General features: G+C 45.9%; 1 protein-coding gene across 11 annotated transcripts in view; it reads right to left on the bottom strand.

Moving 5' to 3' along the window:
• Nucleotides 1–16,517, bottom strand: part of RASGRF2 (Ras protein specific guanine nucleotide releasing factor 2) — a 128,072-nt gene extending 111,555 nt beyond the window's left edge. For 6 of the 11 annotated variants that reach the window (XM_064402913.1, XM_064402912.1, XM_064402911.1 and 3 more), the window contains exon 1: nt 16,115–16,517. In XM_064402913.1, coding sequence (XP_064258983.1) covers nt 16,115–16,399 — 285 coding nt within the window. In that variant the 5' untranslated portion in view covers nt 16,400–16,517. The remainder of the gene's footprint in view (nt 1–16,114) is intronic. The other 5 variants (XM_064402917.1, XM_064402916.1, XM_064402915.1 and 2 more) reach the window with 1 other exon arrangement.
• Between the last annotated feature and the right edge of the window lie 423 nt (nt 16,518–16,940).

Below are 16,940 nucleotides of genomic sequence, written 5' to 3' on the forward strand. Positions count from 1 at the left end.
ACACTCCAGTTTCCAAATAACAACTAGAAATGAACATTTTCATGGCATGAGTAAACTACAATGGAAGCTGCAGGTTATACATAAAATCCATGCAGAACTGGATGCTATTATTGATATAAGTATTACTTAGTAATAATTAATTTGACAGGTTCATGATTCAGGGGGTTTTAAGAGGGCAAAGGGAGCAGCCTGAATCTAGTAAGTGTTTTTAATCAAATGAGTCAATTACATTTGAATACTGTTCTTTGGAAGCTTTCAAAACTCCCTTTCAAATATGTTTTCCATTAATTATCCACACTTCCCTCAGCACTCCACCCCACTCATATCCTTCCTGACCTGGGTGACTTAAAAATAACCTTGAATCAAGAAAGAACATCAGGAAATATAAATGGAAATGGCAGCTGATCAACCCTTAATAAAAGGTACATGGTATTAAAGCAGATCAGGCACCTGGTCCCACTTGATATATTTAGAAAAGTCTACTGAAGTCACTTAGATTAAATAATCCACCACTGTGAAATTGCATCAGGTAAAGGACAGACATTTAATTTATGTCTTTCATGTAAGAAACACTATTTATGTATTTTTAGGGAAGTAAGTGGAGTGGGAATAAACAAATCTTCACAAAGATTTGTGCTAGGTGGTGTCCCAGCTTTACAAATGATCCACCTTCAGTACACCAGCTAGGGATTCCCCAAATAAACCCCAGGGGGAGGGGATTGAATAAAAAGCCACCTGAGTGAACAGCAGGGAGAAGGAAAGGGTAAGGGAAAAATCAGAAAGGAAATGGGCCAAGAAGTGACACATGCTGGAGCCAGGTGAGTCCTGGCAGTGTCTGGAATGTCCTGAAGCTGAACAACCACATCCCCCTCTGTGCTTCCACCTCTGCAATAACACAGCCCAAAAAATTGATTTTACATTCCCCAGGGCAGCAAAACTTGGGGTTTTTGAAATATTGTTACTGCTCAGCACAGGGAGAATACAAAAGGCAGAAAACCACTGAATTACAGATATATTCCAAGTAACTCAAGACAAGGAAAAAAGGCTTCAGCTTGAGTTAGCAGCAGTTATATCACATTCTGTTCATTAGTGCATAAAAGTTTAAAGTTAAGTTTATTCTAGTTGCACAATTTTTTCCTGCTACAACTTAAACGTGAGCCAAGCTAGAATGACTACTTCAAATTTAAATCAGATGGGAAGCGATTAAAAAAGAAAACAACTTTTTTTACTCCCCCAGGAAAAAAAAAAAGTTAAAGAAAAAACACATGCCACATATATGGTGCACTAAAATGTGCATTAAAGAAAAAAAAAGCATGCCAAAGGCACAAGAAGGCAGACAGAGTTTTCACCTTTTTATTTTGCAATAAAGTCGTAAGAATTCTAAATTTTTCGTTATGGTTCTGAGCCAACAGTAAATTTCTTCCAGAAAGAAGAGGAGACTGATCACTGTGCAGCAACTTGCAACAATGTCCTGGCATATATATTTCTTTTCACACGTGATTCCACTTCCTGACAACAAGCAGAGAGGAAAATTTAAGAAAGCAGAGTGGGAAGCCTTGCTGGTTTTCCCTACCAAAAAAAAAAAAATTCCTACTATTTGGGCCAACAGAACTGAATGTGCTGGGTGAAGGTTCAATGTCATCTTTCACTGCCCTCGGGGCCTGGTCCTTCAGGGAGTTTTAATCCCCATCCCTGCTGGAGGCTGTCAGGCTCTGGTGTAATTTCCTCTTTGTGCATCCCTCTGACCACCCCAAATCCCTCCTTGCCCCATGTCTGTGGAAATGCTTCCCAGGAGGATTTTCCTCATCACCTTCCCAGGGGCTGCAGTGACACTGGTGGTCCTGGCCATCCCTGGGATGTGAGGGATGATTTCTGGGAGACATCTGCTCTCTCCCAGCCACTTTTCAAGGTTCACTCCAGCAAAAAGTCTGGGTGACACTGGACTGCACTAGGAAATCATTGAAGAGTATGTCTGGCTTCCAAGTCAAACAGGTTTGTGCTCCTGAGCCACTCAAGAATTTAGAAAATTCTGATTTTTTTTGTATTACACCACAGTAATTTGGAGAGGGAAAAAACTGTCTGTTTTTGCTGCATGTAACTGTCAAATGCTGACATTATTGTAAGGTGGGAAAGAATAAATATCAAAACTTATTAGCAAAGATGAAAAACACAATTCAGAAAGATGAGGTGCCTTGCACTGCTCAGAATAAGAGGACTTGGTTGCTCACACTTCTCCAGCCACCCTAAAACCATCAGAGAAAGTCAGGGTCTCTCAGCCAGGAGAGGGAGAGATGCTCACAGCAAGAAATAAAGGGTGGCTGCCCTGGAAGCTGCTGAAGGAGCTGCAGAAACAGGACACAATGAGCTGGAGATCCATGGGAAAGGACACAAATGATGAACACAGGTTCTTGTTCTGCTCCTGCTCAGAGCTGGAGTCACTTTCTGCCCTGCTCCTGGTGAGAGCAGCACAGGGACTGACCCAGAGCTCCCAGCACTGCAGCCTGGAAGCACCACACTGACATTTGTGGGGCAGAAACCAGGCCAGGAATATGCACCAAAAGCAGTTTCAAATTTACACAAGGCAAAACAAATGCTGGAGGGAAAGGGTCAGAGAGTGGAGGACACTACAAAAAGGGAGCAAAAGTGTGAACAAACTCTTGATATTACCCTGGCAATGAATGCCAGTTATTTAAAAAGTCATATATTCACCTGTGAAAAACGCCAATCACTTGTTTTTGAAATTTTAAAAGTTCAATAGTAATAAAATGGTTATAAAAATAGTAATATAGTTAGAGTAATAAAGTTTGAACAGTTGAGATTAGGACAATATGAGACAATAAAAACAAGGAGATATGGACATCCAGGTGCCTTTTCCTGGGCAGCACAAGCCCGAAAAAGGACCCTCATTCACAGAGGATTAACCCTCAAAAACAACAGCCTGTTGTATATTCATACACCTCACACATGATGCATAAATTCCATTCAAACACAGGATTTGTCTGGTCACTGTCAGCTTCTTCCTCTTAATCCTCATGCTGTCTTCCAGTCTGAGCGAGGTGGGCAGAAGTTAGTTTTGTGCTGATAAGGCAGCAATAAATTCCCTTTCTCTGAAAGATTTAGGTGTCCTGTGAATTCTATCTGGTGCGAGTCCTTTCTTAAACAAATGTCTTGCACAGCATCGCTTCTATTTTAACATTGTGTTATAACCTAAAACTATATTTAAGAAAATTAATACAGCATAATTTTCTAACATACACATACAATATTCATTTTAATACTTACAAAAAGCCAATCATAAAATACACATTTTTCACATCACCCTTCTGATGGAAGTGGTATTAAGGGGACCTGCTGCAATTACAAATAACTTGCTCACAAAATAAATATTAGGAATAAAAACCTCTCTCCAGTTTGAGCCGCATTTTAGGCTGGTTTGTGTCTGCAGAAGTCACAGCAGAGACAGGAAGCTGGTTCACGGGGTGAGAGGGGCTCAAGAGGGAAATAACTTAGCACACAGGTAGCCCAGACAAGCATCCTTCTGCTCTGGATCACACAGGGAATGAACACACGTCAGATATACATTTAAACACCCTCAAAAATAAAAATAAATGTAAAAAATCAAAGACGCATTTGCAGAAAGTCAATGATCTGTAGGAAAACCTGTTTGAAGCAGTGCTGGGAAGATAAACTTTAGTTTTTCCCCCTTCCTTTCCATGGGAGGTAAATATATTTATTTGTCTCACACAGACACAAATGGCACTGGTTTACTGGTTTATCTCACACAGAGACAAACCACCTGGCATCTCTCTCAGTTTGTCAGGTTGATGCCTTTTTGAGCTACCCAAAACCAGAGGCCAGACAGAATTAGGGGAATAAAATTACTGAAGGCCCTTCAGGTACATTTAGAGCAGACAAAGCCTCCCAGGGGCTACACCCAAAAATGGGCCACAGGCCACAGGTTTTCAGTTTTATAAGTTTGGTCCATTCGCATATTGGGGTTAATGCTCCAATTACAGCTTCAGGTAATGAGGGTTCAGGTATTTCACCCCAATTTCTCCCCCCAGGTCACTTTTGTTTCCATTTCTGGGCCCTGGGGCAGTGAGGTGTCCCTGACTGCCAGGCCTGGAGAGGAATTGTTGTGTCTGCCCAAAATGGGACAGCAGCAGCTGACACTGAATGTGGAGTTTGGAGTTATGCACTAAGGAACTGCAGGATCACAAACGTATAATAAATATAAAAGCTCATATCCTGAGGCATCAAGGTGTCTCACCAAGGGCCAATTCCCTTGGCTGGCCCACAGGCACAGGGATGCAGAGCAGCACCCAGGGTCTGTAAATGACTCCAGCATCACCCCAGGGGTGCAGACAGAGCCCTGGCAGGTCTGCAGCCCTGTGCCAGGGCAGCCCTGCTGAGAGCTCTCCCGGGTGTGAGAAATAGCTACTCACTGCTCATAAACCTACAAAGGTTTATTAAACCTTATCATAAACACAACAAAAGACTGAATACAGAAAATATTATGGCGCTGGGAGCAGAGGATTTTCCCCACCACATGCTCACCCACACAATGGAGATTTTGCCTTTTACCCCTTTTGCCCCTCTCAAAGGTCTGTCCATCAACTCCTTCTTCCCTGCCCAGTCAGAACCCAGGACATCCCTCTGGGTGCCCTGGATGGCTCAAAGCCCTGGCAAGGGCTCAGAGACCCTGGCAGGAAGCCAAAGACACCTGGGAATTCAATCTCAACCCAGGGAGCAAATTGCCAACCTGACATGAAGAATTACAGGTCACAAAAGTTTCAGTAGTTGAAGTTGTCACGGGGTGAAAGGTGAATTCTGAAGAGTTTCACTGTGGGGGTCTAGGGGACAAGATGGGGGGATCTGGGCACTGTCCTGTCCTTCTCCCTTCTTCTTCCCAGCCTCCATCTCCTTGGTGATGGTGGCACTCTGGGGTTGGTGTAGGGTAGAAAGTCACTGTCTGACACAGTGATAGGTGTTGGGACACAACTGTAAATATGGAATATGTGGTTTGTAGTATAAAGGACAACACCAGCCCCGTGGGAGGGCAGAGTGCCTCAGACTGAGCTGCAGAACAGACCTTGGCAGGCCAGACAGAAAATGTTTAGATAAATAATAATAAACAGCCTTGAGAACGACAGCTGAAGATTTCTGATTTCTTCCTGGGTTGGGGAAAAGAGACTTTTAACACACCTTGGGGTCAGCTTGACCAGAGGAGATCCTGAGATGGTGGAGTTTACCTCCCCAAACCCTGACCCCATAGTGACAACCCCACCCTCCCAAACATCCCAAACCCAGGCTGTCCCCTGATTACAACACATGGGGGATAAAACATAACAATAACTCTATAAAACCTCTCCTAACCTGTACAGATTTATTATTATTTGTCTGTTAATTTGCGAGTCACCCGTGGCATCACTGATGTGTCACAGAGGTCACTGCACATGGGGGCTGGAAGTGCTGGACAGCAGCAAGCCCAGGCTGCCCTGGGCCAGCAGCTGATGCTCAGGGTGAGCCATGAGCCCATGGATCTCCCACCTGCAGCAGGCAGCAAGGATGCCAGCCAAACCCCCCCTCAGGGCCTGCACCCATCACTGCAGATCCGCACCCCAAAAAACTCTCTGGGTGTGGTTGCTCCCTCAAGCAAACCCGTGGCTCGAAAACTCCATTTCTCTAAAGTTTTGTATGTCAGCTTCATGTTCAGTTTGGGGTTTTTGGCGGGCTGGTTCTCTGGTTCTGTTTTTGGGGCTCTTTTTTCAGGTTTTTTGGCATTATGTTGCAAAGGCAGGCACAGGAGCTCTGTGTTTGAGGCAGCCTGGTGTCAGAACCCAGGACATCTCTCTGGATGCCCTGGATGTCTCAAAGCCCTGGCAGGGGCTCGGAGACCCTGGCAGGAAGGCAAAGACACCTGGGAATTCCATCTCAACCCATGGAGCAAATTACCAACCTTATATAAAGAATTACAGGCCACAAAAGTTTAAGTAGCATAGTAGTAGCAATCGCAGGGTGAAGGGAAAAATTTTGGAGCACTGTACAGAGGGGTTTTGTATGTTGTACAGGGGGGTTTGGAATTCTGTACATGGGGGTCAGGAGTTCTAAGATGGAGGGATTTGGGCATGCCCTGTCCTTCTTCTTTCTTCTCCTTGGCATCCATGTTCAGGATGATGTTGGCATGTGTGGATTGGTTCATAGAAAGAGTACACTTGCCAACAAGGGCAGAAAGTATTGGAAATTAAAGGTAAATATCTAATAGGTAGTTTTCACTATAAAAGAGACCCCGTGGGTGGGGGAGAGTGCCCTTGGCTGTCCTGCTGATCAGACCTCGGCTGGACAGACAGAAAAACTCTGTAGATAAGAAACAATAAACTCAACTGAAGACCAAAAGCAAGAGTCCAGACTCCTTCAAAGCACGGCCTGCCCAGAACCACCTTTTCCCGTGCCGGGGCAGAGACGAGTGACAGGCGACCCTGACAGCCTGGGGCAGTGAATGCAGTGCCAGGGTGCAAAGAGCCCTTCCTGGGAGCTTCCTCCCCTCAGCAGACCCTGCCTCAGCCACCACACACAGGTGAGACCTGTTGTGATGCACATCTCCTGATCAGCAGAGACCAGAAATTCTCACACCGTGTGTGTGGCATTCACATTCCCTGAACAAATTCTTTCACCCAGAATTTTTCCTCCCGAAAAAGGAAAACAATTCTTATCTCATTTGCTTCTCCTGTGTTTTGCTCCTTTGGAATGTGGTTGGAGATTGTTTACCCACAGGTGATTGTTCCATTAAATTCTGGTGTGAGTTGTTTTCACTCTTTGGCCAATCAGTTCCAAGCTGTGTCAGGACTCTGGAGAGAGTCAAAAGTTTTCATTATTATCTTTTGAGCATTCCATCTGTATCCTTTCTGTATTCCTTAGTATAGTTCAGTATGGTATTCTTTAATATAATATTGTATTATAAAGTAATAAATTAACCTTCTCAGAACACAGAGACAGATTCATCATTCCTCCCTGCCACGGGGATCCCTACAAACACAATCCCCATGCCCTGTGACACCTCTCATTGCCTCATTTCATCATTCATCACTCCCCTACCACTAACAGATTTATTTTCACAGCAGCCAGAGAGGCAGGAAGGAATTGCTGCAGCAGTGGTCAGCACAAACCCCAGCAGGTGAGATGCAACTCAGTCTGGATGCCTGGTGAGATGCAGCCACTGATCTTTGGTGTTTAAGTGGAACTTTTATATTTCAGCCACCACGTCCACAGAGGTTGGTTCTGCCTCCCTCCTGAGCCAAGCTGGGTCCCCAAAACAAGGATTAAACACCATTACTAATCACAACCACAATTCCTCCCTGAGGACTCCAGGAGAAAGGAGGCCCTGCTGTTTCCCTCAGCCATCAGGTACTTGTTGGGCCAGGGAAGCACAACTGCAAGACCTCAGTGACAAAAAATCAACATGAAAACCTGGAAAAAAATAAAATCGACATAAAAACCTGGAAAATCACAGACACAGGGTTCAGTTCCACCCCAGCCTGTCTCCCCAACAGGTTTATTGGGAGGAAGCATTTTTAATAGTTCTGGAATTGTTCTGTGAGCGCCAAACTGGGGGGAACATGACTAGTGCAGAAGAAGGCTGCAATTTTCTTGTCATGCCTGATCCTCCACGAATGCACAGGGTTAAAAATAAACTGACTCCACTCTGGAGGACATCAGAGACATCCTGCCAAAGGCGCTGAGCATGATCCCCACCATTCCAGAGAACATAAAATCTCTGGCATTTGCTGAAACAGGAGAAATATTTTGTGTAAGGCAGAGGAAGTGAAGAGAAATCAGCAAGAAACAGGAACAGCCATCCTAAATCTGCCACAGGTGGGGACCCAGCAGAGTCCTGAGGCATCAGAGTTATAAATGAGTTATAAATTTGTTATAAATGAAAATATAGTTATGGGCTTTCACATTTATGTATCGCCTTTTACAAGTTATTATTGATCATAAATATTCTGATATAGTACAGTTTGTAATTCCTTTTAACTGCTTTTTGGTATAGTATAATCTGTCAGTTTATTTACACACTGTATAGCTTATAGAAATAGTAGTGTGATAAATATATCTTAGGCCTTAGCAGAATATTGAAATAGACACTATGCAACATTAAAATGACTGTATTTGTGTAACTAACTCAAACAATAGTGTGAAATAGCAAAGTTGTTCCTCACATTTGTAGACTACATTATCTGGATGATAAGATTACAGTGACAAAAACCAGGACACCAAGGGAAAAATTTACTACCAACCCTCCAGTTATCAAGTAGTGTCAAAACAACAGAATGGAGCCTCGAGAAGAAATAAAATATATTGAGTTAATCTAAAGGATGGCATGCAGACAAGTCAAAGGTTAAAACCAAGCAAAAGAAATTCCTGGAACATCTAAACTCACAAAAACGTTTGAATGTGCATAGCTCTCATTAATATGCATTTAACCACTCTAATGAAAAGTACATAGGAAAATTGTTCCAAGCTAAGGGTGTGCTTCTGGCACGTTGGCAAGGCACGCCAGCACGGGATATTGTCCCTTTTATCCCTTACTGAACTTTTATTTAAAATTTTCAAATGGTGAAACTTGCTTTGGACGAGAGAGGAAATGCCAGCAGTGTGGTGTGGGTCAGGATCCAACCTGGGAAATGTCAGAACAGAGGCAAACACCTGTGAAATGCAGAGCTGTGTTTGTGTCAGGTACATACAGACAACCCATGTAACTGTGATTATGTGTGCAAACTGACCGTGGGACAGGTATAAAGACAATTCTAATAAATAACTGAGGGAGTAAAGCATGGAAGAAGGCCTTTGAACCTATCCTTTGTTTGCAATTAACCTTTATAAGTCTTCAGTTCATTTAGGAGCATTTGAATTAAAGCTTTAAGGATGTTGCTGTTTGACAGGAACTTTCTGCTTCTAGCTAAAAAGAGTTTTGCAATAATAACCTTTTGAAGTATCATTTTAGAATATTGCTTGTAGTAAGGATCTTTGAAACTGTAGCTTTAGAATATATCAAAAGGAAACATGCTTATCTCAACGCCTTAACAAAACAGTGAAAAGCAGCCTGAGAAAGGAAGGCGAACATCACCTCAAGGATTGACAGTTTCAACCAAGGGAAGCTGGACATCACTGGTATGAGATTTATTGTCCTTGCAATTAAAAGGTGGACCCACATCTGGAATCAGGACCTCACCAGCCAGGAGACTTCTTTCTCCTTTGGAAGCTGGACCCCACCATCTGGGGATACTCCTTTCTGGGATACATCCTGAGAAAAACTAAATCACAAGAGTGTATAGAATTGTGATGTAGAAATTGGGAATGGAAACTGCTGAGAAAGCTCATGAGCACCCCTGTAAATATCTGTGAGCCCCAACTATCGCTGTGCAGCTGGAGGGAAAACTTCCCCCACTGTACCCAGCCTGTATTGCTCATACTTTACCATATTGATTAAACAATTGATTGCTGCTTGAATATTGGCCTAGTCAAGCTTCTCATTTATAACACACCCACCTTGGGATGGGGTGACAATTCCCCAGAACTGCCCCAGGATCCAGCTCAGGTGGGGCTCCCAAAATCCTGCCAGCAGCAGCTGTCCTGACCCCCCTGTGCTGCACCTCTGCACCAAAATCTACAGAAAATTCACTCACAGAACGCCAAGGAGAGGCACAGCACCCCAAAAATGCAGCACAGTGAATGAAATGTAATGAATTTAAGCAATTCAGCAAGGCTGCTGAGTTTGAAAGATTGCAAAGGGCACGCTGCAGTGCAATGGGAATCTCACAGCAATTCAGGAACTTGGATCACACCAGTTCAAGACTGCGGAATAATTAATCAGGTAGTTTTTGTTTCTCAGACATGATGTCACACTTGAAAATCTCAGAGGGCAAAAAATGGGCAAAAGTCACAGCTACACAGTACCATGAGAAAAAGGGACAGAATATAATTCTAGATTGTTGTCAAAAGTTACAGCATTTACCTCTTAAAACACAACCTTTTTTTTTTTAAGTTGTAGTGGAGATGATCAGATCTACCACCAAAAAAAAAACCAAACAACCAAAACAAACAAACAAAAAAAAACCAACAAAAAAAAAAAAACAAAAAAACACACCAAACCACACCAAAAACCAAACAAAAAAAAAATCCCCAGCACACTTTCAAAAGTAAAATTAAAAAATATAACAGAGCTCAGTTCAGAACTGGCAGTTTATAACACTTCCTAAAAAAAACCTCAGTTGGTTCTGAGCTCATGGCAAACACCAAGAAACTGAAATGGCTGGACTGACTTGGGGAAGCCTCTGCTTCTATAAATACTGATTCTGTAGCTCAAACAGAAAACCTTGCGGGATTGGCAAATCCAAGAAAAAAAAAATAAATTTGGAAGCTCAATTGGAAGCATATGTTCCTGCACATTTAGTGCAGAGGCACAGTGTTAAAAAAACCCATCCCTCAATCAGTAATGACTGGTACACAGAAAGAACTGTGAAGAGGGGCTCCCCAAATTCTGGTGCTCCTGCAGGGACAGACCCACCAGCACTGCTCCCACCCTGACAAACCCTGCCCAAAAAAAACTGTGAAAAAATAAAAGACCAGGTTTAAAAGTTAAGTCACGGTAAATTGAGATAAATGAAGTACAATTATTCAGTAAATTAGGGACTGAGCTGCTCTTTCTGTGCTCAGAATTTGCTTTCCATAGATCTCCTGGTACCTTTGAGGAGCTGAGCAGGTGAGGCCAAATCGATGCAGCTCCGTCAATGAGGGAGACAAAGTGAAATCAGCAGCAGCAGCACTGGCTGCGAGACAGGTGGGAGAATGAAATTCACATTGAACTGTTGCAGTGCTTGATCTGAAGTTTATTTGAGTGTTCTCTCCCCCACCAGGAGCTGCCCTGCAGCAGGAGCTCCTGGACACCAGGCTGGGACTGTGGCTCACATCATTCCCACAGGGAACTGGCTGAGTGGCATTTTTGGTCTTCAGGCTCTGGGATTTTGCATTTCCCAACCTGTGCTTCCAGCCACTGACATTTCACCTGCTGGCCACGAGCATTTCCCAGCAGCTCCGCAAACAAGCCCCTGCCAAATGTCATTTGTCTTGGGATCTAATTATTGCCCAATAACTTAATTACACATTATGCACTTCTGTTGGAGCACGTTGTAATATTTCAGGTTCTTACAATGCCTTGCAGGGAAAAGCTGAGGACCTCAGTCCATGTTTTCTATCCAATAAAACTCTGTCTCACCAAAATCTGATCTTATTACCCTCAGTCCTTTTAATTACTCCCTCAGACATTCAGGTGGGGTGTCCTGCTGCCTTCCACCCTCAAGGGTGACCAATAATCAAGAAGAGAAAACAAAATTAATCAGGCTGAGACGCCTGACCAAAGCCACTTCACCTGGCTGAAGGCTGCCAAAGGTTTAATAACAAACAATTAAATGTCATCGATGTTCTCCAAGCTGTGTCTGTGTGGATTCAACTAATCTTGGAGGAGGCATGTCAGAAATAAACCACACCTCCCTGCAGCTCGATTATCAGCTCTGTGGGCTCCCCACACATGCACAGCTACAAACAACACACGTGGTGACACCACAGAAGACACATACATCCTGAGGAGCCAGGGGGAAATGCCTGAATTTTGGCAATTCTGCAAACGAAGATGGCTGTGAGGTTTTCCTGCCCTTCTCCTTATTCACAAAATGTGCTCGCTGCTGAGCAAACACAAAACCTTTACCAAAGAGCAGAGCTCAGTCCCTGCACAGATCACAGGGGGTTTTTACTTGTTTGTTTGGTTGCTGTTTAGGGTTGGGTTCTTTGTTTCTTCGTTTGTTTGGGGGTTTCATTAATTTCTGCCTTTATTTCCCACCTGTTGCCTCAGGTGCCAGGGGATGCTGTAAATTCCCTTTTCATTTCTGCACAGACCAGAGGAGTCTGAAACACCTGGGCAATGTGCCCACCAGCTCTGACAGCCACTGGGGGACTGCAGGGGCACAGGGACAGCCTGGAAAGTGACCCAGACCTGCTGCTTCACACCAGAACCATTCAGAGACTCTGAGCCACTGAGAAGATCTTACAAAAACATTAACCCCAAGAGCACTGAAAACCATATTTTTTTAATTAACTCTTCCTGCAGAAGGTAATCCATTAAAAAAAACCAAAAGTTTGGAGAAAACAAATGCACAACACATATTTTCATTTCTTCTCAGACGATGAGGAGAAAATCTCATCTATTATTTTTTAATTTCTCCTAAAAATTTCTAAAGCTTGGTGGTCTCTGGCCTACCTTTCACTGGAACACCACAGGGAATTCCCAGCCCACATGCAAGCCATGAGATTTATGGACTATACTAATTCTGAAGGTGCCAAAAAAACCCCAACGCTCCTCAGCCATCTACAGCATTAAACATGCACAGGATGCTGAGCAACTTGGGGGGGGATTGCCCAAAAAAAAAAATAGTAATGTTAATTAATTTAATCTTCATTTTAAAAATGCCCTTTAAGTGCTGCTGCTTGGTTAAACACACATTAAAGCAACTGAAGGTACAGCAAAGCTGCTGGTGGCATGTGCCAAGCAAAAAGTGTAAAACAGAGAGGATCCACAAAATCTCTGTGCCCTCCACAAAACCAGAGCTGCAGCAGGCAGGAAAAAAAAAAAAAATTCAAATGATTGGATTCTGTTAATCTGTGGGGACACGGACCTAATACTGCATTTAATTTTGCTAAGTGGGAGGAAGATTATTGCAGGCAAGACACAAAGAATATCTCTGCGCCAATCATGTAGCATTTGCAACCTTAAATACTCCGAGGCAGTTATTAATAACAGTATCAGAACATTTCCACTTATTCAATGCACAGTTATGAAATAAACTAAACACACAGGCCTCCTCCCAACGCGGACAATAATAATAATGGTAATGTTTACATTCCTCCAATCACTTGTTTCCAGTAATATTTTAAAAAGTATCTGTGAGCTTGCTGGGTAACAAGTGCCAGCCTTCTTGAGGCTCAGCAAAAAGCATGATTTGGGGCATTTTGCTTTACTTTTGGAAGAGAATAGCCCCTCACTGGGACAGAGCCAGCCATTCTCCTTCCAGACTTTTTGAAAGAAAAGCAGAAATGTGTTCTCATCCAGGCTCCCAGTGCCACAGGGAAGGACTTGTTGGGAGCTGCACTTGTTTACAACCCTCAGTTCCCCTGGGAAGAAGCAGTTTAACTAAAATCAGAACCTAGCTGCATGTGGTATTTACATGTCCTAATTTGCTGATTTGAAGCTCAGCCTCTTCCACACTGTTATTCTTTCAATAAGTCTTTGTCTTCTTTTTTTGCCTGAGATGTGAAATCAGAGTGTACAGCAACACCTGTTTGGTGTTTACGAAAACGCCTCTGAAATCTGAGGGGGATCACAACATTTTTCTTTAAAAACAAGAATTCCCTCCGCAGATCATTCAGCGCATGCAGCATGCTCAATTTGATCACACATTTCCAGAATATCAGTTGATTCACTCTTTATGCAGTCATTATCAGGACGGGTTCTGTACTTTTAACAGATTTCCCTTTGAAGCAAATATCCCTCTGAAGGAAAAAAAAAATCCTAATATGAAGGGGGAAAAAAATACTAATATGCCAGGAATAGGCAAAATAAGCCCATTCTGGCATGGCAACTGTTTCTCAAGCCCCCAATGCTGCAATATCAGAGCAAATCTTATGAAGGATGGTGGTTCCTGTCACACCCAAATGTCCCCAGCAGGGTGGAATGTGTCACTGCCCAGCCCCTGGGCTGGCTGGGACAGGGACACCACACCTGGACACACCTGGTGGCCAAAATTCAGTGTGCTGGGCAGGACAGCACAGCCCAGCACTCAGCTCTGGCAATTCACAGAGTTTCAGCTGGCACATGCCCTGACACTCAATGCCCAAAACAGCATTGAAAGGATCTGCAAGATAAGGAAAATAAAATCTGTCTGTCCTACAGGCAGTGTCCATAATCTTTATTATTATGTAACTTGGAGAAAATGCATTGCTTTTTCAAATATCCACTCAAGGTATGCTGATGAAGCTCTCTGGGGTGATTAATTCCTCTTTCTCTCCCTCATTTGTGTAATTCCACAGCACATATCACTCTACTGTCTAAGTTACTCAGGTAAATAAACCCCAAAATAAAGCAGGTAACTTTTGTCTTTTGTCCCTCCTTTGGAGAAGAGAGATCTGATTCTTCAAAAACTGCCATAGAGCATCTCTTCTGCTTTTTTTTTTTTTTTTCCATTAATACATTTGTGTGGTGAAATCAAAGCAAATTAAATACATGCAGTATTTTTTCACTGCCAGGAGTTAGCATGTGCAATATCGACTTTTCATTATCATCTGATTAAAGTTTGCCTGCCTCTGTTAATAAAGTGAAGGTTCATGGCTTATTGCTTCACACCTTTACGAATGTGAGCACATTTTCTAAATGAAAGAGATTGCTTAATTTTCAAATATTTTCCTTTTTTTTCCCTTGTGATGGATCAGTTTTAGTCACTGAGGGAGTTCCCTGTGCACCTTAGCAAAGATTTGTGTCTGTATGTGTGTACACAAACAAGGGTGCACTTCAATGATTAAACATCTGCAAAAGCTGCTAACACTCAAAAGCTCTGAATAAAGCAGAAGGTGAACAGAAAAGGATATTTCCTGATGGTCTCTCCTGAAAATTCAAACTAGCATCCCACAAAAAAAAAACCCCAAAGCATTCTTCTGCCTCTGTAATCGCAGTCTGCTATTCTTGAAAGCACCAACATAGTTGATGTCTGAAGCAATAAAAGCTCAGCTTCCTGCCCTGTAATTATTACTAGATGTAATTATGAGCAACTCATTCATCACTATAAAAGCACAACTTAGGGCTCGCAGAGAACAGGCATGGAAGGGATTTGTTTTCAGGCAGCTCCCTCGGCCAGGCTGCAATTTAACAACACCGCTGATAAACAAGTGTAGTAAGCCCGTGTAAAGAAGGCAGGGCAACATCCATGTTTAATATCATCTGGGGATCCTCCGGTTTACAACGCTGTGAAAACATGCCTCAAAGCCACCAGCAGGAACTGGGAGGGTGAACATGGCACGAGTACAACCACCCCAGCTCCCCAAAGTTCGCTCGCTTCACCACGAGACACCCGGAGCCTGCCAAAGCACACGGGGATTATTTTTATATTTATAGATGATTTATAGAAAAGCACAAATACCAGAGAGGCTCCGAGCTGCCCGTGCAAAGTTCCCTTTGCTGGGCAAGTGGGTCGCCCTGCAAAGGGAACTTTTAATCAGAGATGTGCCGGGCTTGAGGGCACGGCTGTGGCCGGTGTCACTCTGTCACAAGCCTGAGGAAACACCTGCAGCCAGCCAAACTTCCCAAAACCCCGCCCGAGCAGGGGGAAAGGCACCGGGGCACGCCAGCACCGGCCTGGAACACACTTCTAACAAATCCGGACCCGAGAAGAAGCACGGGGAGTGGGTGAGACACCCGACCTGCCGGCACGCCGAGCAGCCAGTCCCTCCCTGGGGTTATGTAATACTCGGAGTGTTTAACCACGGCTGCTCCGACACACGCATGCCACCCAGATCAGCCCAGGGCAGGGTCAGCCGGGCAGGGACAGGGCAGGAATTCGGCTCTGCGGGGGAAGGAATCCCACCCTTAACCCACGGCCCGGCTCGGTGCCACCCCCGGCACATCGGGCACGGAGCCGGGGGATGTGCAGGCTGCAATCAGGGCTCACCCGGACCCCCAGCCCTTGCTTTGGCCGCGGAGCATCGCCGGGAGAGGCGGCAGCCGCTCGGGGCAGGCTCAGAGCATCCTCGGAGCGCCCTGCGCTGCTCCGGGACTCTGCCCCTGGCTGCGCCGAGTTTGCCGAGGAATGTGCACAGAGACCGCCGAGCCCACGCCGCTCCGCGGGCGGCTCACCCCGCGCTGTCACCGGGGGCGACCACGCGGGGACCCGGGGCCACCAGCGAGCGCTCCGGCGGCGTCGCCCGGCGGGGCCGGGCCGGGGGCGGCACCGCCGGGGGCAGGGGGCGGCCCGAGCGCTCCCTCCCCGCCTGCCCTCCACCCCCGGGGCGGTACCTGCTTGTCCAGCGCGGCATCCTTGGCGCTGCCCGCGGCGCATCCCTTGGGAGCGGGCACCCGCTCGCAGTTGCAGCCCTCCAGCATGTACATGCCGGCGGGGCGGGCGCTCTGCTCGCCCTCGAAGTAGAAGAGCACGTTCTGGTAGAGGGCGAACCACTTGTCGTGCCAGCGGTTGGTCTCCGCCGTCTTCTTGCCCAGGTAGCCGCGCTTGGTGCCCTCCTTGCGGGCCAGCAGCGCCAGGTACAGGGCGTGCCCCTCGTTGTACCGCACGCTCTTCTGCATGGTGCCCGGAGCCCGCGGCCGCGGCGCAGCCTCGCCGGGCGCTCCCGGAGCAATTCATGGGCTCCGGCACGCACCGGCGGGGCGGCCCCGGCCCCGCGCCCCGCCCGAGCGGCCCCCGGCCCCCGCCCCGCCCCGCCCCGCGACGCCTCCCACCGCCCCGGGCCCCGCCGCCGCCGCCCGGCCGCTGACGCGCTGGGGGGATCAGCCGCAAAGCCGCTTTGGAGAGAGATTTAAAGAGCAAAGTCGCCGCCGCCGCGGCAGCGGCAGCGCCCGGGTCCCTGCCCCCCTCCACCCTTCCCCCCATCCCTCCGCTCTCCGTGCTCCTGCATCCCCCTATCCCCCCGTCCTTCCATCCCTGTATCCCTTCATCCCTGCGTCCCCCCGTCTTTCTGTCCCCCTATCCCTGAATTCCCCTATCCTCCTATTCCCCCATCCTTCCATCTCCCTATCCCCCCCATCCCCGCATACCTCCGCTCTCCGTCTCCCCTGTCCCTCCTTCCCCGTATCCCCCCGTCCTTCCATCCCCGGATCCCCCCATCCC

Source organism: Passer domesticus, chromosome Z, assembly GCF_036417665.1.
Source record: "Passer domesticus isolate bPasDom1 chromosome Z, bPasDom1.hap1, whole genome shotgun sequence".
Classification (NCBI taxonomy): Eukaryota; Metazoa; Chordata; class Aves; order Passeriformes; family Passeridae; genus Passer; species Passer domesticus.